Below are 22,380 nucleotides of genomic sequence, written 5' to 3'. Positions count from 1 at the left end.
CAGTCTTTATGTTATAGTCTTTATGTTACAGTCTTTATGTTACAGTCTTTATGTTACAGTCTTTATGTTACAGTCTTTATGTTATAGTCTTTATGTTAGTCTTTGTTAGTCTTTATGTTACAGTCTTTATGTTACAGTCTTTATGTTACAGTCTTTATGTTAGTCTTTATGTTACAGTCTTTATGTTACAGTCTTTATGTTACAGTCTTTATGTTACAGTCTTTATGTTAGTCTTTGTTAGTCTTTATGTTACAGTCTTTATGTTATAGTCTTTATGTTACAGTCTTTATGTTACAGTCTTTATGTTACAGTCTTTATGTTATAGTCTTTATGTTAGTCTTTATGTTACAGTCTTTATGTTAGTCTTTGTTAGTCTTTATGTTACAGTCTTTATGTTACAGTCTTTATGTTACAGTCTTTATGTTACAGTCTTTATGTTACAGTCTTTATCTGAATCAGCATAGGAAAGAGCCTACTTAGACAGTTGGTTTAGTTAACAGTATGGTCAACTATTTACTCTAGCTTTGTTCTTTCTAACCCCTCTGTAGGACCTCCTCCCCAGACTTCTTGACCAATGAGAAGCTTGAGAAGCAGTTTAACAGGAAGAGCACTGGCCAGCTCAACCTGCCGGGGGTGGGGCTTAGCGGCCTCTCAGCCGAACGCAGCCGACACCAGCGGTCCTATTCTGTACCCAAAAAGTTTGGTGAGAGCGGCAACCAATCACACGATCCGCCTCGCAGCGCTACCCTTGACCGCATCCAGGCCTGCACCAATCACGGCCTGGGCCGGCCCGGACGGAGTATACACGCCTCCTCGGCGTCGACTAATCGAATTGATCCTAGCGTGCTGTCTGATCCTGCCCACGTGTCCCATCCTTCGTCCCTATTGGCTACCGTGTTCTGGGTGGCGGTGTCACTCATGGAGTCAGATTTTGAGTTTGAGTATCAGATGTCCCTAAGGCTGGTACACAAGCTGCTGTCTAAGGTGGGTCGTGTAAACATGGTCCACAAGCTACTGTCTAATGTGGGTCGTGTAAACATGGTCTACAAGCTACTGTCTAAGGTGGGTCGTGTAAACATGGTACACAAGCTACTGTCTAAGGTGGGTCGTGTAAACATGGTACACAAGCTACTGTCTAAGGTGGGTCGTTTAAACATGGTCTACAAGCTGCTGTCTAAGGTGGGTCGTGTAAACATGGTCCAAAAGCTACTGTCTAAGGTGGGTCGTGTAAACATGGTACACAAGCTACTGTCTAAGGTGGGTCGTTTAAACATGGTCCAAAAGCTACTGTCTAAGGTGGGTCGTGTAAACATGGCATAATACATGATAATTGGTCAATCAAAATGTACATTTGAGTGTCATATTTCACTACACCTGTAAACAAGCTGCTGTCTAAGGTGCTATGGGTTTTGTGATAGAAATGTAATGATAATGCAATGGCTTCATCCACAAGTTACTGCCAAAGGTTGATAATACATGTGATAAGAATGTACCCTGTACATACGTAGAGAACTCTAAAGTTAAACCGGAACTCCATTTCCCAGGTGCCCCTGGACCGGGCGGAGAACCGTGAGCGTTTGGAGAAGCTGCAGGCCCAGCTGAGATGGAGTGGTTTTTCTGGACTACAACAGCTGTTGTTAAAGGGCTTCACCTCCCAGACGACCTCTGACCTCACCCTGCAACTCTTCTGTCAGCTCACACCTGTCTCACGAGTCCCCGTGGTCGACACATCACAGGCTATAGGTAGGTATTGATTAGTCAGTCTGTCAATCAATCAATCAATCTATTGATTAATCAAGGACCATAACGAAACAATCCCATTGGATAAAAGATGTAGAGAGATACATGTAGGATGTACAGCTGGAGGCTTGGAGGGTAGAGGGTTATACTGGTCTATACACTTTGACATTTACCCTCCGTGACATTTACAAAAAACAAGGGAGGAAGAAGAGGGAACAAATTGCATCTGACATAACACACACTGAATGACCAGTATATCCCCTACCCTCCAGGTATAGACCAGTATAGCCCCCTACCCTCCAGGTATAGACCAGTATAGCCCCCTACCCTCCAGGTATAGACCAGTATAGCCCCCTACCCTCCAGGTATAGACCAGTATAGCCCCCTACCCTCCAGGTATAGACCAGTATAGCCCCCTACCCTCCAGGTATAGACCAGTATAGCCCCCTACCCTCCAGGTATAGACCAGTATAGCCCCCTACCCTCCAGGTATAGACCAGTATAGCCCCCTACCCTCCAGGTATAGACCAGTATAGCCCCCTACCCTCCAGGTATAGACCAGTATAGCCCCCTACTCTCCAGGTATAGACCAGTATAGCCCCCTACCCTCCAGGTATAGCCCCCTACCAGGTATAGCCCCCCCTACCCTCCAGGTATAGACCAGTATAGCCCCCTACCCTCCAGGTATAGACCAGTATAACCCTATACCCTCCAGGTATAGACCAGTATAGCCCCCTACCCTCCAGGTATAGACCAGTATAGCCCCCTACCCTCCAGGTATAGCCCCCTACCCTCCAGGTATAGACCAGTATAACCCCCTACCCTCCAGGTATAGACCAGTATAGCCCCCTACCCTCCAGGTATAGACCAGTATAACCCTCTACCCTCCAGGTATAGACCAGTATAACCCTCTACCCTCCAGGTATAGACCAGTATAACCCTCTACCCTCCAGGTATAGACCAGTATAACCCTCTACCCTCCAGGTATAGACCAGTATAACCCTCTACCCTCCAGGTATAGGCCACTACCCTCCAGATATAGACCAGTATAACCCTCTACCCTCCAGGTATAGACCAGTATAACCCTCTTCCCTCCAGGTATAGACCAGTATGACCCCTTACCCTCCAGATATAGACCAGTATAACCCTATGACCCCCTATCCCCTCCCAGGTATCCAGGTACCAGTATAACCCCCTACCCTCAAGGTATAGCCCAGGTAGGTAGACCAGTATAACCCTCTACCCTCCAGGTATAGACCAGTATAACCCTCCACCCTCCAGATATAAACCCTCTACCCTCCAGGTATAGACCAGTATAACCCTCTACCCTCCAGGTATAGACCAGTATAACCCTCTACCCTGCTGGTATAGACCAGTATAACCCTCTACCCTCCAGGTATTGACCAGTATAGCCCCCTACCCTCCAGGTATAGACCAGTATAACCCTCTACCCTCCAGATATAGACCAGTATAACCCTCTACCCTCCAGCTATAGACCAGTATAACCCCCTACCCTCCGTGGGCAGGTATAGACCAGTATAAACCCCTACCCTCCGTGGGCAGGTATAGACCAGTATAAACCCCTACCCTCCGTGGGCAGGTATAGACCAGTATAACCCCCTACCCTCCGTGGGCAGATATAGAGCTCTCCTATTCAAATCTAAGAGAACAGCTTCTGGTTTTGTGCCCAACATCCATCAAACTCATGAGCTTTTGAAGTTTGAATTTGTGTTTGTATATATGTGTATATACCTTGGGATGTGTTTGTATATATGTGTATATAGCTTGGGATGTGTTTGTATATATGTGTATATAGCTTGGGATGTGTTTGTATATATGTGTATATAGCTTGGGATGTGTTTGTATATATGTGTATATACCTTGGGATGTGTTTGTATATATGTGTATATACCTTGGGATGTGTTTGTATATATGTGTATATATCTTGGGATGTGTTTGTATATATGTGTATATACCTTGGGATGTGTTTGTATATATGTGTATATACCTTGGGATGTGTTTGTATATATGTGTATATACTTGTATATATGTGTATATATCTTGGGATGTGTTTGTATATATGTGTATATACCTTGGGATGTGTTTGTATATATGTGTATATATCTTGGGATGTGTTTGTATATATGTGTATATATCTTGGGATGTGTTTGTATATATGTTGGGATGTGTTTGTATATATGTGTATATATCTTGGGATGTGTTTGTATATATGTGTATATACTTGTATATATGTGTATATATCTTGGGATGTGTTTGTATATATGTGTATATACCTTGGGATGTGTTTGTATATATGTGTATATACTTGTATATATGTGTATATATCTTGGGATGTGTTTGTATATATGTGTATATATCTTGGGATGTGTTTGTATATATATACTTGTATATATGTGTATATATCTTGGGATGTGTTTGTATATATGTGTATATATATATATTGGGATGTGTTTGTATATATGTGTATATATCTTGGGATGTGTTTGTATATATGTGTATATATCTTGGGATGTGTTTGTATATATGTGTATATACTTGTATATATGTGTATATATCTTGGGATGTGTTTGTATATATGTGTATATATCTTGGGATGTGTTTGTATATATGTGTATATACTTGTATATATGTGTATATATCTTGGGATGTGTTTGTATATATGTGTATATACTTGTATATATGTGTATATATCTTGGGATGTGTTTGTATATATGTGTATATATCTTGGGATGTGTTTGTATATATGTGTATATATCTTGGTATGTGTTTGTATATATGTGTATATACTTGTATATATGTGTATATATCTTGGGATGTGTTTGTATATATGTGTATATATCTTGGATGTGTATATATATGTGTATATACTTGATGTGTTTGTATATATGTGTATATACTTGTATATATGTGTATATATCTTGGGATGTGTTTGTATATATGTGTATATACTTGTATATATGTGTATATATCTTGGGATGTGTTTGTATATATGTGTATATATCTTGGGATGTGTTTGTATATATGTGTATATATCTTGGGATGTGTTTGTATATATGTGTATATACCTTGGGATGTGTTTGTATATATGTGTATATATCTTGGGATGTGTTTGTATATATGTGTATATATCTTGTATATATTGTATATATCTTGTATATACTTGTATATATGTGTATATATCTTGGGATGTGTTTGTATATATGTGTATATACTTGTATATATGTGTATATATCTTGGGATGTGTTTGTATGTGTTATATCTTGTATATATGTGTGTATATATGGGATGTGTTTGTATATATGTGTATATATCTTGGGATGTGTTTGTATATATGTGTATATACTTGTATATATGTGTATATATCTTGGGATGTGTTTGTATATATGTGTATATATCTTGTGTTTGTATATGTGTTTGTATATATGTGTATATATCTTGGGATGTGTTTGTATATATGTGTATATATCTTGGGATGTGTTTGTATATATGTGTATATATCTTGGGATGTGTTTGTATATATGTGTATATATCTTGGGATGTGTTTGTATATATGTGTATATATCTTGGGATGTGTTTGTATATATGTGTATATATCTTGGGATGTGTTTGATATATTTGTATATATCTTGGTATGTGTTTGTATATATCTTGGGATGTGTTTGTATATATGTGTATATATCTTGAGATGTGTTTGTATATATGTGTATATATCTTGGGATGTGTTTGTATATGTGTTAATACATCTTGGGTTTGCATAGAACCCTTCTAATCCTTAATACTGTAGCCTACATGTGTCATGTGTTGTTATGTGTCGTGTGTGTACCATTCATCACCACACATGAAATTCCCTCCCAGGAAGTAAAAGTTCATTGAATTTAAATTGAATTTCTCTCTCTTTCTATTTCTCTACCACTCTCTCGCTCTCTCTCTCTCTCTCTGCTATCTTTCTCTTCATCCCTCTCTCTCTCTCTCTCTATTTCTCTACCATTCTCTCTCTCCTATCTTTCTCTTCATCCCTCTCTCTCTCTCTCTAGGTTTTCCCCTGAATGTGCTGTGTCTCTTGCCTCATCTGGTGCAACACTTTGGCCACCCCACTCAGTTCTGCAAGGAGAGCGCTGAGAGGATCGCACAGGTAAAACACCAAAATACATTTAAAATGGTCGTACGTTTATAGTGTTATTCCTGTTGGTCTTACGTTTATAGTGTTATTCCTGTCGGTCTTACGTTTATAGTGTTATTCCTGTCGGTCTTACGTTTATAGTGTTATTCCTGTTGGTCTTACGTTTATAGTGTTATTCCTGTTGGTCTTACGTTTATAGTGTTATTCCTGTCGGTCTTACGTTTATAGTGTTATTCCTGTCGGTCTTACGTTTATAGTGTTATTCCTGTTGCAGTTAAAGAGTCTGTTTCATTGTCTTAGATCGTTGTCCACTGGACCGTCCAGCTTCTCTGTTGTTTACCACAGAGTTACATCTCCTCCATCAGTTCCGTAGCTTCCTGTTTCTCTCCCCCTCCCTCCAGGTATGTCTGGAGGAGAACACTTTGACCCCACTCAGTTCTCTCACCTGGCCCATGTAAAACCCTGTATACATTTAAAAGGTCGTACGTTTATAGGACCCCTTCTCCTGGGTCAGCGTCGTGTGTCGCTATCTCCACGAGGCCTTCGCTGACATCACGCTCAACATGGTCACCTATATGGCTGAGGTGAGCATCACACTCAACATGGCCACCTACAGTACCTGAGGTGAGCATCAGTGTTATTCAACATGGCCTTACCTTTATAGTGTTATTCCTGAGGTGAGTCTCACACATTGTCTTAACATGGCCACCTGGACATACCTGAGGTGAGCCTCATCTCCTCCATCAGTTCCACCTACATAGCCTGTTTCTCTCCCCCTCCCTCCAGGTATGTCTGGAGGAGAAGAACACCAAGCTGTCTCACCTGGCCCATGTGATGACCCTGTATAAGAACAGGTGAGCCTCACCTTCAACGATGCCACCTACATACCTGAGGTGACCTCACGCTCAACATGGTCACCTACATGGCTGAGGTGAGCATCACACTCAACATGGCCACCTACATACCTGAGGTGAGCATCACACTCAACATGGCCACCTACATACCTGAGGTGAGCCTCACACTCAACATGGCCACCTACATACCTGAGGTGAGCCTCACACTCAACATGGCCACCTACATACCTGAGGTGAGCCTCACACTCAACATGGCCACCTACATACCTGAGGTGAGCCTCACACTCAACATGGCCACCTACATACCTGAGGTGAGCCTCACACCACCTCAACATGGCCACCTACATACCTGAGGTGAGCCTCACACTCAACATGGCCACCTACATACCTGAGGTGAGCCTCACACTCAACATGGCCACCTACATACCTGAGGTGAGCCACACTCAACATGGCCACCTACATACCTGAGGTGAGCATCACACTCAACATGGCCACCTACCTGATACCTGGCCACCTACATACCTGTGAGGTGAGCATCACACTCAACATGGCCACCTACATACCTGAGGTGAGCCTCACACTCAACATGGCCACCTACATACCTGAGGTGATCATCACACTCAACATGGCCACCTACATACCTGAGGTGAGCCTCACACTCAACATGGCCACCTACATACCTGAGGTGATCATCACACTCAACATGGCCACCTACATACCTGAGGTGAGCCTCACACTCAACATGGCCACCTACATACCTGAGGTGAGCCTCACACTCAACATGGCCACCTACATACCTGAGGTGAGCATCACACTCAACATGGCCACCTACATACCTGAGGTGAGCCTCACACTCAACATGGCCACCTACATACCTGAGGTGAGCCTCATCACACCTACAACATGGCCACCTACATACCTGAGGTGAGCATCACACTCAACATGGCCACCTATATACCTGAGGTGAGCCTCACACTCAACATGGCCACCTACATACCTGAGGTGAGCCTCACACTCAACATGGCCACCTACATACCTGAGGTGAGCCTCACACTCAACATGGCCACCTACATACCTGAGGTGATCATCACACTCAACATGGCCACCTACATACCTGAGGTGAGCCTCACACTCAACATGGCCACCTACATACCTGAGGTGAGCCTCACACTCAACATGGCCACCTATGTGGCTACATGGAAAAGGCTTTAAATTCACCAATATGCACATTTCCACCCAGTGTTACAAATACCTTTATCAGTCTGAGGTCCTACAAATAATCTACATTTTTTAAAACGGAATAAATGACCCATATCAAATCAAAATCGAATTGTTTTTAATTGTATTAGTCACATGCTTCATAAACAACAGGTGTAGACTAACAGGGAAATGCTCCCTGGCTGGTCGTAAACAACAGGTGTAGACTAACAGGGAAATGCTCCCTGGCTGGTCATAAACAACAGGTGTAGACTAACAGGGAAATGCTCCCTGGCTGGTCGTAAACAACAGGTGTACACTAACAGGGAAATGCTCCCTGGCTGGTCATAAACAACAGGTGTAGACTAACAGGTGTAGACTAACAGGTGTAGACTAACAGGGAAATGCTCCCTGGCTGGTCGTAAACAACAGGTGTAGACTAACAGGGAAATGCTCCCTGGCTGGTCGTAAACAACAGGTGTAGACTAACAGGGAAATGCTCCCTGGCTGGTCATAAACAACAGGTGTAGACTAACAGGGAAATGCTCCCTGGCTGGTCGTAAACAACAGGTGTAAACTAACAGGGAAATGCTCCCTGGCTGGTCGTAAACAACAGGTGTAAACTAACAGGGAAATGCTCCCTGGCTGGTCGTAAACAACAGGTGTAGACTAACAGGGAAATGCTCCCTGGCTGGTCGTAAACAACAGGTGTAAACTAACAGGGAAATGCTCCCTGGCTGGTCGTAAACAACAGGTGTAAACTAACAGGGAAATGCTCCCTGGCTGGTCGTAAACAACAGGTGTACACTAACAGGGAAATGCTCCCTGGCTGGTCGTAAACAACAGGTGTAGACTAACAGGTGTAGACTAACAGGTGTAGACTAACAGGGAAATGCTCCCTGGCTGGTCGTAAACAACAGGTGTAGACTAACAGGAAAATGCTGACTCAGGGCCTTTCCCAACAATGCAGAGAGAAAGAAAATAAAATAAAATACAGAAATAATAGAAAAGTAATAACATGTAACAATAAATACACAAAATAAAATAAAATACAGGGGTAATAATGAGTCAATAATAACATATAACAATAAATACCAATGAGTAACGTGGTTATATACAGGAAGTACCAGTACTGAATCAATGATAACTATATACAGGAAGTACCAGGTAATAACGTGGTTATATACAGGAAGTACCAGGTAATAACGTGGCTGTATACACGGGGTACCAGTACTGAATCAATGATAACTATATACAGGAAGTACCAGGTAATAACGTGGTTATATACAGGAAGTACCAGGTAATAACGTGGCTGTATACACGGGTACCAGTACTGAATCAATGATAACTATATACAGGAAGTACCAGGTAATAACGTGGTTATATACAGGAAGTACCAGGTAATAACGTGGCTGTATACACGGGGTACCAGTACTGAATCAATGATAACTATATACAGGAAGTACCAGGTAATAACGTGGCTGTATACACGGGTACCAGTACTGAATCAATGATAACTATATACAGGAAGTACCAGGTAATAACGTGGTTATATACAGGAAGTACCAGGTAATAACTATATACAGGAAGTACCAGGTAATGAATCAATGATAACTATATACAGGAAGTACCAGGTAATAACGTGGCTGTATACACGGGTACCAGTACTGAATCAATGATAACTATATACAGGAAGTACCAGGTAATAACGTGGTTATATACAGGAAGTACCAGGTAATAACGTGGCTGTATACACGGGGTACCAGTACTGAGTCAATGATAACTATATACAGGAAGTACCAGGTAATAACTTGGCTATATACACGGGTACCAGTACTGAGTCAATGATAACTAGGTTATATACAGGAAGTACCAGGTAATAACGTGGTTATATACAGGAAGTACCAGTCAATGATAACTAATATGGCTGTATACAGGAAGTACCAGGTACTTACAGTCAACGTGCATACATTCTACAGGGTGGTCCCAGGTAATAACCCACTATCCCTGGCATTACAAACGGGTAACTGAGCTACAGTCACCCTGTGCTAACTATTATATACAGGAAGTACCAGGTAATAACGTGGCTATATACACGGGTACCAGTACTGAGTCAATGATAACTAGGTTATATACAGGAAGTACCAGGTAATAACGTGGCTATATACACGGGTACCAGTACTGAGTCAATGATAACTAGGTTATATACAGGAAGTACCAGGTAATAACGTGGCTATATACACGGGTACCAGTACTGAGTCAATGATAACTAGGTTATATACAGGAAGTACCAGGTAATAACGTGGCTATATACACGGGTACCAGTACTGAGTCAATGATAACTAGGTTATATACAGGAAGTACCAGGTAATAACGTGGCTATATACACGGGTACCACTACTGAGTCAATGATAACTATATACAGGAAGTACCAGGTAATAACTTGGCTGTATACACAGTGGGTACCAGTACTGAGTCAATGATAACTATATACAGGAAGTACCAGGTAATAACTTGGCTGTATACACGGGTACCAGTACTGAGTCAATGATAACTAGGTTACATACAGGAAGTACCAGGTAATAACGTCGCTATATACAGGAAGTACCAGGTAATAACGTGGTTATATACAGGAAGTACCAGGTAATAACTTGGCTGTATACACGGGGTACCAGTACTGAGTCAATGATAACTAGGTTATATACAGGAAGTACCAGGTAATAACTTGGCTGTATACACGGGGTACCAGTACTGAGTCAATAATAACTATATAGAGGAAGTACCAGGTAATAACTTGGCTGTATACACGGGGTACCAGTACTGAGTCAATGATAACTAGGTTACATACAGGAAGTACCAGGTAATAACTTGGCTGTATACACGGGTACCAGTACTGAGTCAATGATAACTAGGTTACATACAGGAAGTACCAGGTAATAACTTGGTTATATACAGGAAGTACCAGGTAATAACTTGGCTATATACACGGGGTACCAGTACTGAGTCAATGATAACTAGGTTATATACAGGAAGTACCAGGTAATGGCAACTGCTCGGCATCTGACCGTAACAGCACTACAGAGGGAAGTGTGAATGGCCCAGTACATTGGGGCCAAGCTTCCTGCCACCCAGGACCAATATAATAGGCGGTGTCAGAGGAAATCCCATAAAATTGTCAAGAGACCGGAGCACCTAGTCTAGGACCATCAACAGCTTCTACCCCCAAGCCATAAGACTGCTGAACAATTAACATACTTTTGGCAATGTAGTGTATGTGTATGTAACTAGGAATAACGTTACAGATGATGAACAGTAACAGCAGCATATGTGATGAGTACATTTACATTTAAGTCATTTAGCAGACGCTCTTATCCAGAGCGACTTACAAATTGGAGTAAAAAAGTTATTGCAAAAATTGTCAATGCAGATAGTCTAAGTAGCTACAGTGGGAGAACAAGAATTTGATACACTGCCGATTTTGCAGGTTTTCCTACTTACAAAGCATGTAGAGGTCTGTAATTTTTATCATAGGTACACTTCAACTGTGAGAGACGGAATCTAAAACAAAATCCAGAAAATCACATTGTATGATTTTTAAGTAATCGCTGCATCTTTGTGTCTGTAGTAGAGGTGATCTAGAGTTTTTTTTTATTTTGCCTCTAGTTGCACAGGTGACAAGCTGGTAGAAATGAGGTAAGACAGATTTCAGTTTTCCTGCATTAACATCACTAGGATGAGCTTTGCTTATGGCCCTATTCAGCTCGTTGAGTACAGTCTTAGTGGCAGCATCGGTTTGTGGTGACAAATAGACAGCAATGAAAACTATAGATGAAAACTCTCTTGGTAAATAGTATGGTCTACAGCTTATCATCTATCTCTCTCTCCCCCTCTCCCTCCCCCACTCTCTCTGCTGTAGCTCCTGGACAAGGGCCTACCCAGCATGCAACAGTCATTGCTACAGATCATCTACTGTCTGTTGAGCCACATGGACATGACGGTTGTCCAGGTCAGACAGTTCAATGCTGACGTCCTGAAGACCATCGAGAAGTTTGTACAGGTCAGTCCTCTACCCTACCCCAATACCTACTGTACCACAATACCTACCCTACCCCAATACCTACTGTACCACAATACCTACCCTACCCCAATACCTACTGTACAGGTCAGAGTCCTCTACCCTACCCCAATACCTACTGTACAGGTCAGAGTCCTCTACCCTACCCCAATACCTACTGTACAGGTCAGAGTCCTCTACCAATACCCCAATACCTACTGTACAGGTCAGAGTCCTCTACCCTACCCCAATACCTACTGTACAGGTCAGAGTCCTCTACCCTACCCCAATACCTACTGTACAGGTCAGAGTCCTCTACCTACCTAGTGATACCTCAATACCTACTGTACCACAATACAGGTCAGAGTCCTCTACCTACCTAGTGATACCTCAATACCTACTGTACCACAATACAGGTCAGAGTCCTCTACCTACCTAGTGATACCTCAATACATACTACAGGTCAGAGTCCTCTACCTACCTAGTGATACCTCAATACCTACTGTACCACAATACTGGTCAGAGTCCTCTACCTACCTAGTGATACCTCAATACCTACTGTACCACAATACAGGTCAGAGTCCTCTACCTACCTAGCAATCTCAATACCTACTGTACCTCAATACAGGTCAGTCCTCTACCTACCTAGCAACCTCAATACCTACTGTACCTCAATACAGGTCAGTCCTCTACCTACCTAGCAACCTCAATACCCTCCCTAATTCAGGTCAGTCCTCTACCTACCTAGCAACCTCAATACCCTCCCTAATACAGGTCAGAGTCCTCTACCTACCTAGCAACCTCAATTCAGGTCAGTCCTCTACCTACCTAGCAACCTCACAGGTCAGAGTCCTCTACCTACCTAGCAACCTCAATACCCTCCCTAATACAGGTCAGTCCTCTACCTACCTAGCAACCTCAATACCCTCCCTAATACAGGTCAGTCCTCTACCTAACTAGCAACCTCAATACCTACTGTACCACAATACAGGTCAGTCCTCTACCTACCTAGCGCCCTCAATACCTACTGTACCACAATACAGGTCAGTCCTCTACCTACCTAGCGCCCTCAATACCTACTGTACCGCAATACAGGTCAGTCCTCTACCTACCGAGCTACCTCAATACCTGCCCCAATACAGGTCAGAGTCCTCTACCTACCTAGCAACCTCAATACCCTCCCTAATACAGGTCAGTGTCCTCTACCTACCTAGCAACCTCAATACCCTCCCTAATACAAGTCAGTCCTCTACCTACCTAGCAACCTCAATACCTACTGTACCACAATACAGGTCAGTCCTCTACCTACCTAGCGCCCTCAATACCTACTGTACCACAATACAGGTCAGTCCTCTACCTACCTAGCGCCCTCAATACCTACTGTACCACAATACAGGTCAGTCCTCTACCTACCTAGCGCCCTCAATACCTACTGTACCGCAATACAGGTCAGTCCTCTACCTACCTAGCGCCCTCAATACCTGCCCCAATACAGGTCAGTCCTCTACCTACCTAGCGCCCTCAATACCTGCCCCAATACAGGTCAGTCCTCTACCTACCTAGCGACCTCAATACCTGCCCCAATACAGGTCAGTCCTCTACCTACCTAGCGACCTCAATACCTGCCCCAATACAGGTCAGTCCTCTACCTACCTAGCGACCTCAATACCTGCCCCAATACAGGTCAGTCCTCTACCTACCTAGCGACCTCAATACCTGCCCCAATACAGGTCAGTCCTCTACCTACCTAGCACCTCAATACCTGCCCTAATACAGGTCAGTCCTCTACCTACCTAGCGACCTCAATACCTGCCCCTATACAGGTCAGTCCTCTACCTACCCAGCGACCTCAATACCTACTGTAGCACAATACCCTCCCTAATACAGGTCAGTCCTCTACCTACCTAGCGACCTCAATACCTGCCCCAATACGGGTCAGTCCTGTATCTACCTACCCTCAATACCTGCCCCAATACAGGTCAGTCCTCTACCTACCTAGCGACCTCAATACCTACTGTAGCACAATACCCTCCCTAATATCTACCTACCTAGCGATCAATACCTGCAAATAACCTACCTAGCGACCTCAATACCTGCCCCAATACCGCAATACCCTCCCTAATACAGGTCAGTCCTCTACCTACCTAGCGACCTCAATACCTGCCCCAATACCGCGATACCCTCCCTAATATTGCAATACCTGCCCCAATACCCCATAATATCTACCCCATATACTGCAATAACTGCCCCAATTCTGCAATACCTGCCCCATATACTGCAATATCCTACATTTGTGTGTGTGTGTGTGTGTGTGCGTGCGCGCGCGTGCGTGCGTGCGTGTGTGTGTGTGTGCGTGCGTGTGCGTGTGTGTGTGTATAACCCTCTCTATCTCTGTCCATCAGACGGTCCACTGGAAGGATGCGTTAAACATTCTGAAGCTGGTGGTGTCTCGGTCAGCCAGTCTGGTCCACCCAGCTTATAGCCACGCCCACGGTGACCTCTCTAACCTGGAGGTCAGTAGGATCTGGGACGGATCAGCCAAGGCCCTGCCCGGCAAGACACTGGACTTCACCTTTGACATATCAGAGGTGGGAGAGCCATCGAACACAGACACGCATCTCTCTCTCTCTCTCTCTCTCTCTCTCTCTCTCTCTCTGTCTGTCTGTCTGTCTGTCTGTCTGTCTGTCTGTCTGTCTGTCTGTCTGTCTGTCTGTCTGTCTGTCTGTCTGTCTGTCTGTCTGTCTGTCTGTCTGTCTGTCTGTCTGTCTGTCTGTCTGTCTGTCTGTCTGTCTGTCTGTCTGTCTGTCTGTCTGTCTGTCTGTCTGTCTGTCTGTCTGTCTGTCTCTCTTTCTCTCTTTCTCGTTCTCGTTCTTTCTTTCTGTCTCTCTCACTCTCGCTCACTCTCTCTCACTCTCTCTCACTCTCTCTCTCTCTCTCTCTCCCACTCTCTCTCTCTCTCTCTCTCTCTCTCTCTCCTAGACTCCAGTGATCGGGCGGAGGTTTGATGAGCTGCAGGGGTCAGGGGGTAGAGAGGGGAAGGCCAGGGCTGTGACCCGTAGCACCTCCTCCACCTCCTCTGGTTCTAACTCCAACACCGTCCTAGTGCCTGTCAGCTGGAGGAGACCTCAGTCCTCACAGGTAACACACCAGTCAGTCAGTTAGTTAGGTAACACGGTTGTTTCCTTCTGGTAGTTTGTTGTTGGTTTGTCTCATTGAGATTTTTTGTTGTTGTTGCAAGAGAGATGTGTTCAGTTGTTTGGTTGTGAAGTGTTTGTTGAAGGTTGTTTCATTGTGGTACTGTAACTATGCTAGAGGGTGTCGTTGGAGAAGATGATCCATAATATAGAAACGTTAAAGCTGTGGTTCATATGTTCAATAACACCTCCTCCTCCTCTCCCTCCTCCTCTCCCTCCTCCTCTCCCTCCTGCAGAAGAGAACTAGAGAGAAGCTGGTGAACGTTCTGTCTCTGTGTGGACAAGAGGTTGGCCTCACCAAAAACCCCTCGGTGAGTCAACACACTGTCGCCTCTTCCTTACCTGTCCCTACAGGTGGTCTGGGGCTGATGGAGGTTCAGACTGTTATGACACTGTTATAAACCTGTCGTCATGGTTACCTGTCCCTACAGGTGATCTTCTCGTCCTGTGGGGACCTGGACATGATGATGGAGGTTCAGGGGAGTGGCGTGTCTTCGGAGGAGGGAGGAACCAGAGAAGACACGCTGGATGACACGGCGTCTGAGCAGCAGTTCAGAGTGTTCCGAGACTTTGACTTCCTGGATGTAGAGCTGGAGGACGGAGAGGTGAGACAGTTACCATGGAGACAGAGACACACCCACGCTAAGGGTAACCATGGACACAGGCCACATCCTCCCATACGGTTACTAAGGAGACAGGCCACACCCACTTAGACAGCACCAGGCCTCTCCCACACTGACGTTACTCATGTACATCTTTGCTTTTACAAATGTATATACAGTGTTCTCCCTTTCTCTCTTTCTTTCTCTATTGTGTATGTCTGTCTTCTCTCTAGCTCTCTCTGTCCCTAACACACTGTTTCTGTTCTTCTTCTCTCTCTCTTCCCCCATCTCTCTCTCTCTCTCTCTCTCTGTAACTCTGTATTTCTCTCTCTCCCCTCTGCTGCATTAGGAGCTCCAGGTAAGCTCTGTCTCACGCTGTGAATGTGGCGCTCTGAGCGTGTGCAGTAGGCAGCACTAATGATGTCACACTTAAATGCCTGTTGCTAGGGTGATCCAGTCAGCCGTTCTGTGCATGAGCTCATAACAGTGTGTGGTGTTGTTATGGTAACTTACAGATGCTGATATTCATAGGTTGCACCTCCGTAACGCGGTCGCGTCGTGCCATTGTTATGAGCTTTCTCAAGCCGTCCTCTATCGGCGGCGCCATCGTGGTGCCCTAAAGTGGCGATAAGCCTAGTCATTGTGGACAGAGGCTAAATAAATGCTTTGTTTAAATTACACTATAGTGCCTGGAAATACAATGTAATTGCTAAAGTAGTCAAATATTTAGAAGGAAACAACTTTGCCAAGCATTATCATTGTCGTCAAATTTACTTAAGACCGATGGCAATGTTGTCAATAGCTAGCAAAGTTTGTCAAAAAAAATTGCTAGCAATGCTAACGCCAGCTAGCTAAAAATCTGGTGGCCTTCCCCTCAATCTTAGCGAGCTAGTTAACGTTAAACTGCATCGAAAGTCAATCTGATGGCCTCCCCTCAATCTTAGCGAGCTAGTTAACGTTAAACTGCATCGAAAGTCAATCTGATGGCCTCCCCTCAATCTTAGCGAGCTAGTTAACGTTAAACTGCATCGAAAGTCAATCTGATGGCCTCCACTCAATCTTAGCCAGCTAGTTAACGATAAACTGCATCGAAAGTCAATCTGATGGCCTCCCCTCAATCTTAGCGAGCTAGTTAACGTTAAACTGCATCGAAAGTCAATCTGATGGCCTCCCCTCAATCTTAGCGAGCTAGTTAACGTTAAACTGCATCGAAAGTCAATCTGATGGCCTCCCCTCAATCTTAGCGAGCTAGTTAACGTTAAACTGCATCGAAAGTCAATCTGATGGCCTCCCCTCAATCTTAGCGAGCTAGTTAACGATAAACTGCATCGAAAGTCAATCTGATGGCCTCCCCTCAATCTTAGCGAGCTAGTTAACGTTAAACTGCATCGAAAGTCAATCTGATGGCCTCCCCTCAATCTTAGCGAGCTAGTTAACGTTAAACTGCATCGAAAGTCAATCTGGTGACATCGAAATAATGACGAAAGGTTTTCTTACTAAGTATTTGCCTCCTATTGAAATGTCATTGTGTTTCCAAGCAACTGTAAAAATACTGTAAATACACTTTAGATGAAATCTTCATCAACGCTCATTGTCGATGTGTTACAATGCTCAATCGGGTATCAGTCCAAAACAATATTGTGAGGAAACATGCAGTCCATGAATAGGTAAAGTGATAGTTCACCCAGAATTTCAAAATTACATTGACATGTTTTTCTGTGTGTTTTTTTTTCACCAAAGTAACTCTGTAACTTCTGTGAATGATCCTTTTCAGTCTGATGACATTTGTGTGCCGTTTTGAACAAATGCATGCCAGATATGAGTTTTGCAGAGGAGCACTGCTTAAATTGTGTGTGTGTGTGTGTGTGTGTGTGTGTGTGTGTGTGTGTGTGTGTGTGTGTGTGTGTGTGTGTGTGTGTGTGTGTGTGTGTGTGTGTGTGTGTGTGTGTGTGTGTGTGTGTGTGTGTGTGTGTGTGTGTGTGTGTGTGTGTGTGTGTGTGTGTGTGTTTTCAGGGCGAGAGCGTGGATAACTTTAACTGGGGTGTACGGAGGCGTTCCCTGGACAGCACAGAGCTTGGTGACCTGTTAGAGGAGAGTCAACACTCAGGCAGCACCCCCAGTCTGGGACAAGAAGACCCACAGGACTCTGACCAATCATCAGAGGAAGAAGAGTCCTCTACCAGTCAGAGTCTGTCTCACTCACAACTGGTTAGTACTGACGATGAGACGAACATAGCACAACCTCAACACACCACAACTACACTCACAACTGGTTAGTACTGACCATGAGACGTACATAGCACAACCTCAACACACCACAACTACACTCACAACTGGTTAGTACTGACCATGAGACGAACATAGCACAACCTAAACACACCACAACTACACTCACAACTGGTTAGTACTGACCATGAGACGAACATAGCACAACCTCAACACACCACAACTACACTCTCAACTGGTTAGTACTGACCATGAGACGAACATAGCACAACCTCAACACACCACAACTACACTCACAACTGGTTAGTACTGACCATGAGACGTACATAGCACAACCTCAACACACCACAACTACACTCGCAACTGGTTAGTACTGACCATGAGACGAACATAGCACAACCTCAACAGAACACAACATGAATATCACTAAAACGGCCAAGTACGGCCATAATCTTAAAACTGACCCCAGGATTTGGAAACATGGAGTCCTCGGGACAGGGTTTGAGGTGTCCTGTATGTTTAGGATTCATTGTTCGTTTCAGAAAATGAGATGTCTTATGTTGCCTTACCCTGCAGACTAATCTCTCTCCGTCAGAGGAGACCAACCACACGGACTCTCTCTCTACGTCGTGCGACACCACGTCAGCCGACCCACAATCCCTCAACGCCACCACACCAGGTACCAGCCAGGGACCTCCACACGACGAGCAGGGAGGACTACGGGTTAGTATATATACACACACACACACACACACACACATATACACACACACACACATATACACACACACACACATACACACACACGTAAAGACTTCAAAACCACAATTAGACAAAGGCCTTGGACCTCTCTCCCCCCCCCCCACTCCTCCTCCTCCAGGGTGGTGATGATGAAGACACCCAGGGGCAGGACGATGACCTGTCTCTGAGTGTAAACGACCTTCCCCAGGGCCAGGACGATGACCTGTCTCTCAGTGTGAATGACCTTCCCCAGGGCCTGGGATCTGACCTGTCTCTCAGTGTGAATGACCTTCCCCAGGCCCTGGGATCTGACTGTTGGGAGGGGGAGAGCTTCACTCTGGACCTGGAACACCACGGTCACCATGGACACAGCATGGAGCTCTGTAGACCCCCGCTGGGGTTTCTAGACCCTAGCTGTCTGCCCAGGTACTGGAACACACACACACATAGCAGCCAGGCCCAGAAACCTATAGAGCCCTGCTAGCTGTCTGCCCAGGTACTGGAACACACACACACACACACACACACACACACACACACACACACACACACACACACACACACACACACACACACACACACACACACACACACACACACACACACACACACACACACACACACACACACACACACACACACACACACACACACACACACATAGCAACCAGGCCCAGAAATCTATAGAGCCCTGCTAGCTGTCTGCCCAGGTACTGGAACACACACACACACACACATAGCAACCAGGCCCAGAAACCTATAGAGCCCTGCTAGCTGTCTGCCCAGGTACTGGAACACAAACACACACACACACACACACACACACACACACACACACACACACACACACACACACACACACACACACACACACACACACACACACACACACACACACACACACACACACACACACACACACACACACACACACACACACACACACACACACACATATAGCAACCAGGCCCAGAAACCTATAGAGCCCTGCTAGATGTCTGCCTAGGTACTGGAACACACACACACACACACACACACACACACACACATAGCAACCAGGCCCAGAAACCTATAGAGCCCTGCTAGCTGACTGCCCAGGTACTGGAACACACACACACACACACACACAGCAGCCAGGCCCAGAAACCTATAGAGCCCTGCTAGCTGTCTGCCCAGGTACTGGAACACACACACACACACACACACACACACACACACACACACACACACACACACACACACACACACACACACACACACACACACACACACACACACACACACACACACACACATAGCAGCCAGGCCCAGAAACCTATAGAGCCCTGCTAGCTGTCTGCCCAGGTCCTATATCAATGAGTAGTGGTTGTATCACACCTATATAAATGAGTAGTGATACAACCACTCCTCATTGATATAGGTTTCTGGTTGCTATGTGTGTGTGTGTTCCAGTACCTGGGCAGACAGCTATCACTCCTATATCAATGAGTTGTTGTTGTATCACTCCTATATCAATGAGTAGTGGGGATATCAGTCCTAAATCAATGTCTAACTTACTGTGTGCCTGTCCAATTCTTGTCTCTCCCTTCACTGTGTTGACAGTCTCCGTGATGACGTGGATGACCTAGAGGACCTTGGTTTTCCTCCTCCCCCCTCACCGTTCTTCTCCGCCATCTTGGCTGCGTTCCAGCCCACTGTTTGTGACGACGCTGAGGAGGCATGGCGTTGCCATATCAACCAGCTGGTAACCGACTCAGACGGATCCTGTGCCGTCTATACTTTCCACGTCTTCTCATCGCTCTTCCAGGTAATCAATCAGTCGATTGATCAGTCAGTCAGTCAATCAATAAATCAACTGATCAAACTCTGGAAATGTCTATGCAGTCATTGGTGTAACAGTCATTGGTGTAACAGTCATTGGTGTAACAGTCATTGGTGTAACAGTCATTGGGGGTGATGTCATTGGTGTAACAGTCATTGGTGTAACAGTCATTGGTGTAACAGTCATTGGTGTAACAGTCATTGGGGGTGATGTCATTGGTGTAACAGTCATTGGTGTAACAGTCATTGGGGGTGATGTCATTGGTGTAACAGTCATTGGTGTAACAGTCATTGGTGTAACAGTCATTGGGGGTGATGTCATTGGTGTAACAGTCATTGTAACATTCATTGGTGTAACAGTCATTGTGGGTGATGTCATTGGGGGTGATGTCATTGGTGTAACAGTCATTGTAACATTCATTGGTGTAACAGTCATTGGTGTAACAGTCATTGTGGGTGATGTCATTGGTGTAACAGTCATTGGTGTAACAGTCATTGTGGGTGATGTCATTGGTGTAACAGTCATTGGTGTAACAGTCATTGGTGTAACAGTCATTGGTGTAACAGTCATTGGGGGTGATGTCATTGGTGTAACAGTCATTGGTGTAACAGTCATTGGGGGTGATGTCATTGGTGTAACAGTCATTGTAACATTCATTGGTGTAACAGTCATTGTGGGTGATGTCATTGGTGTAACAGTCATTGGTGTAACAGTCATTGTGGGTGATGTCATTGGTGTAACAGTCATTGGTGTAACAGTCATTGGTGTAACAGTCATTGGGGGTGATGTCATTGGTGTAACAGTCATTGTGGGTGATGTCATTGGTGTAACAGTCATTGGGGGTGATGTCATTGGTGTAACAGTCATTGTGGGTGATGTCATTGGTGTAACAGTCATTGGTGATGTCATTGGTGTAACAGTCATTGTGGGTGATGTCATTAGTGTAACAGTCATTGTGGGTGATGTCATTAGTGTAACAGTCATTGTGGGTGATGTCATTAGTGTAACAGTCATTGTGGGTGATGTCATTAGTGTAACAGTCATTGTGGGTGATGTCATTAGTGTAACAGTCATTGTGGGTGATGTCATTGGTGTAACAGTCATTGGTGATGTCATTGGTGCTTTTACACCTGCATTGTTTGCTGTTTGGGGTTTTAGGCTGGGTTTCTGTACAGCACTTTGAGATATCAGCTGATGTCCGAAGGGCTATATAAATAAATTTGATTTGATTTGATTTGATTGGTGTAACTGTTTTATATAACATTAAATGTCTCCTCCTCTTTCTTTCTCTCTTTCTCTCTCTTCTCTTCTCAGAACATCCAAACTAAGTTCTGTTCCCTGACCAGTGACGCAGCTGGTTACCTAGGAGATGGCCTGAGGGGCATCGGGTCAAAGTTTGTGAGGTCATCTGAGATGTTGACAACGTGTTCCGACTGCCCCACGCTCTACGTAGACGCTGATACGGTGAGTAGGGCTGACTCGACTCAAACCATAGCATTTGTATGACTGAAAATATAGCAATTTATTTGGTGTTTTCATAGAAATATCAAACAATAATGTCCATTGATTGTAATCAGTAAGTAATGTCAAACTTTTAGGTTTGAGTTGGTACTAGTGTTGCAAGGTTTACCAAAACGTCTACACTCTCTCGTACTATAATTTGTTACTTTCAGTTCTTCTGTAAAATGTCTGATGGATCAAGCCTTTATCAGCACAGCCTGCCTACCCCCATTATAGCACACACCCTGTCTGCTCCACTTACCCACTGGGAGTCTGGGCTGCATCATGTTAGCTCCACTTACCCACTGC

General features: G+C 44.5%; 1 protein-coding gene across 1 annotated transcript in view; it reads left to right on the top strand.

Annotated features, from left to right (window-relative positions):
• The window catches only part of fryb (furry homolog b (Drosophila)), a 192,886-nt gene that overhangs the window by 157,805 nt on the left and 12,701 nt on the right, over positions 1 to 22,380 (top strand). Inside the window, 14 exon segments of the mRNA XM_046316884.1 lie at positions 549 to 984; positions 1,545 to 1,743; positions 5,796 to 5,893; positions 6,283 to 6,465; positions 11,849 to 11,989; positions 14,389 to 14,574; positions 14,966 to 15,124; positions 15,417 to 15,491; positions 15,612 to 15,785; positions 17,796 to 17,990; positions 18,585 to 18,731; positions 18,889 to 19,175; positions 20,352 to 20,556; positions 21,886 to 22,035. Coding sequence (XP_046172840.1) covers positions 549 to 984; positions 1,545 to 1,743; positions 5,796 to 5,893; positions 6,283 to 6,465; positions 11,849 to 11,989; positions 14,389 to 14,574; positions 14,966 to 15,124; positions 15,417 to 15,491; positions 15,612 to 15,785; positions 17,796 to 17,990; positions 18,585 to 18,731; positions 18,889 to 19,175; positions 20,352 to 20,556; positions 21,886 to 22,035 — 2,635 coding nt within the window.

Source organism: Oncorhynchus gorbuscha, linkage group LG20, assembly GCF_021184085.1.
Source record: "Oncorhynchus gorbuscha isolate QuinsamMale2020 ecotype Even-year linkage group LG20, OgorEven_v1.0, whole genome shotgun sequence".
NCBI lineage: Eukaryota > Metazoa > Chordata > Actinopteri > Salmoniformes > Salmonidae > Oncorhynchus > Oncorhynchus gorbuscha.
The sequence above is the reverse complement of the archived record's forward strand: the minus strand, read 5'-3'. Positions and strand labels throughout refer to the sequence as shown.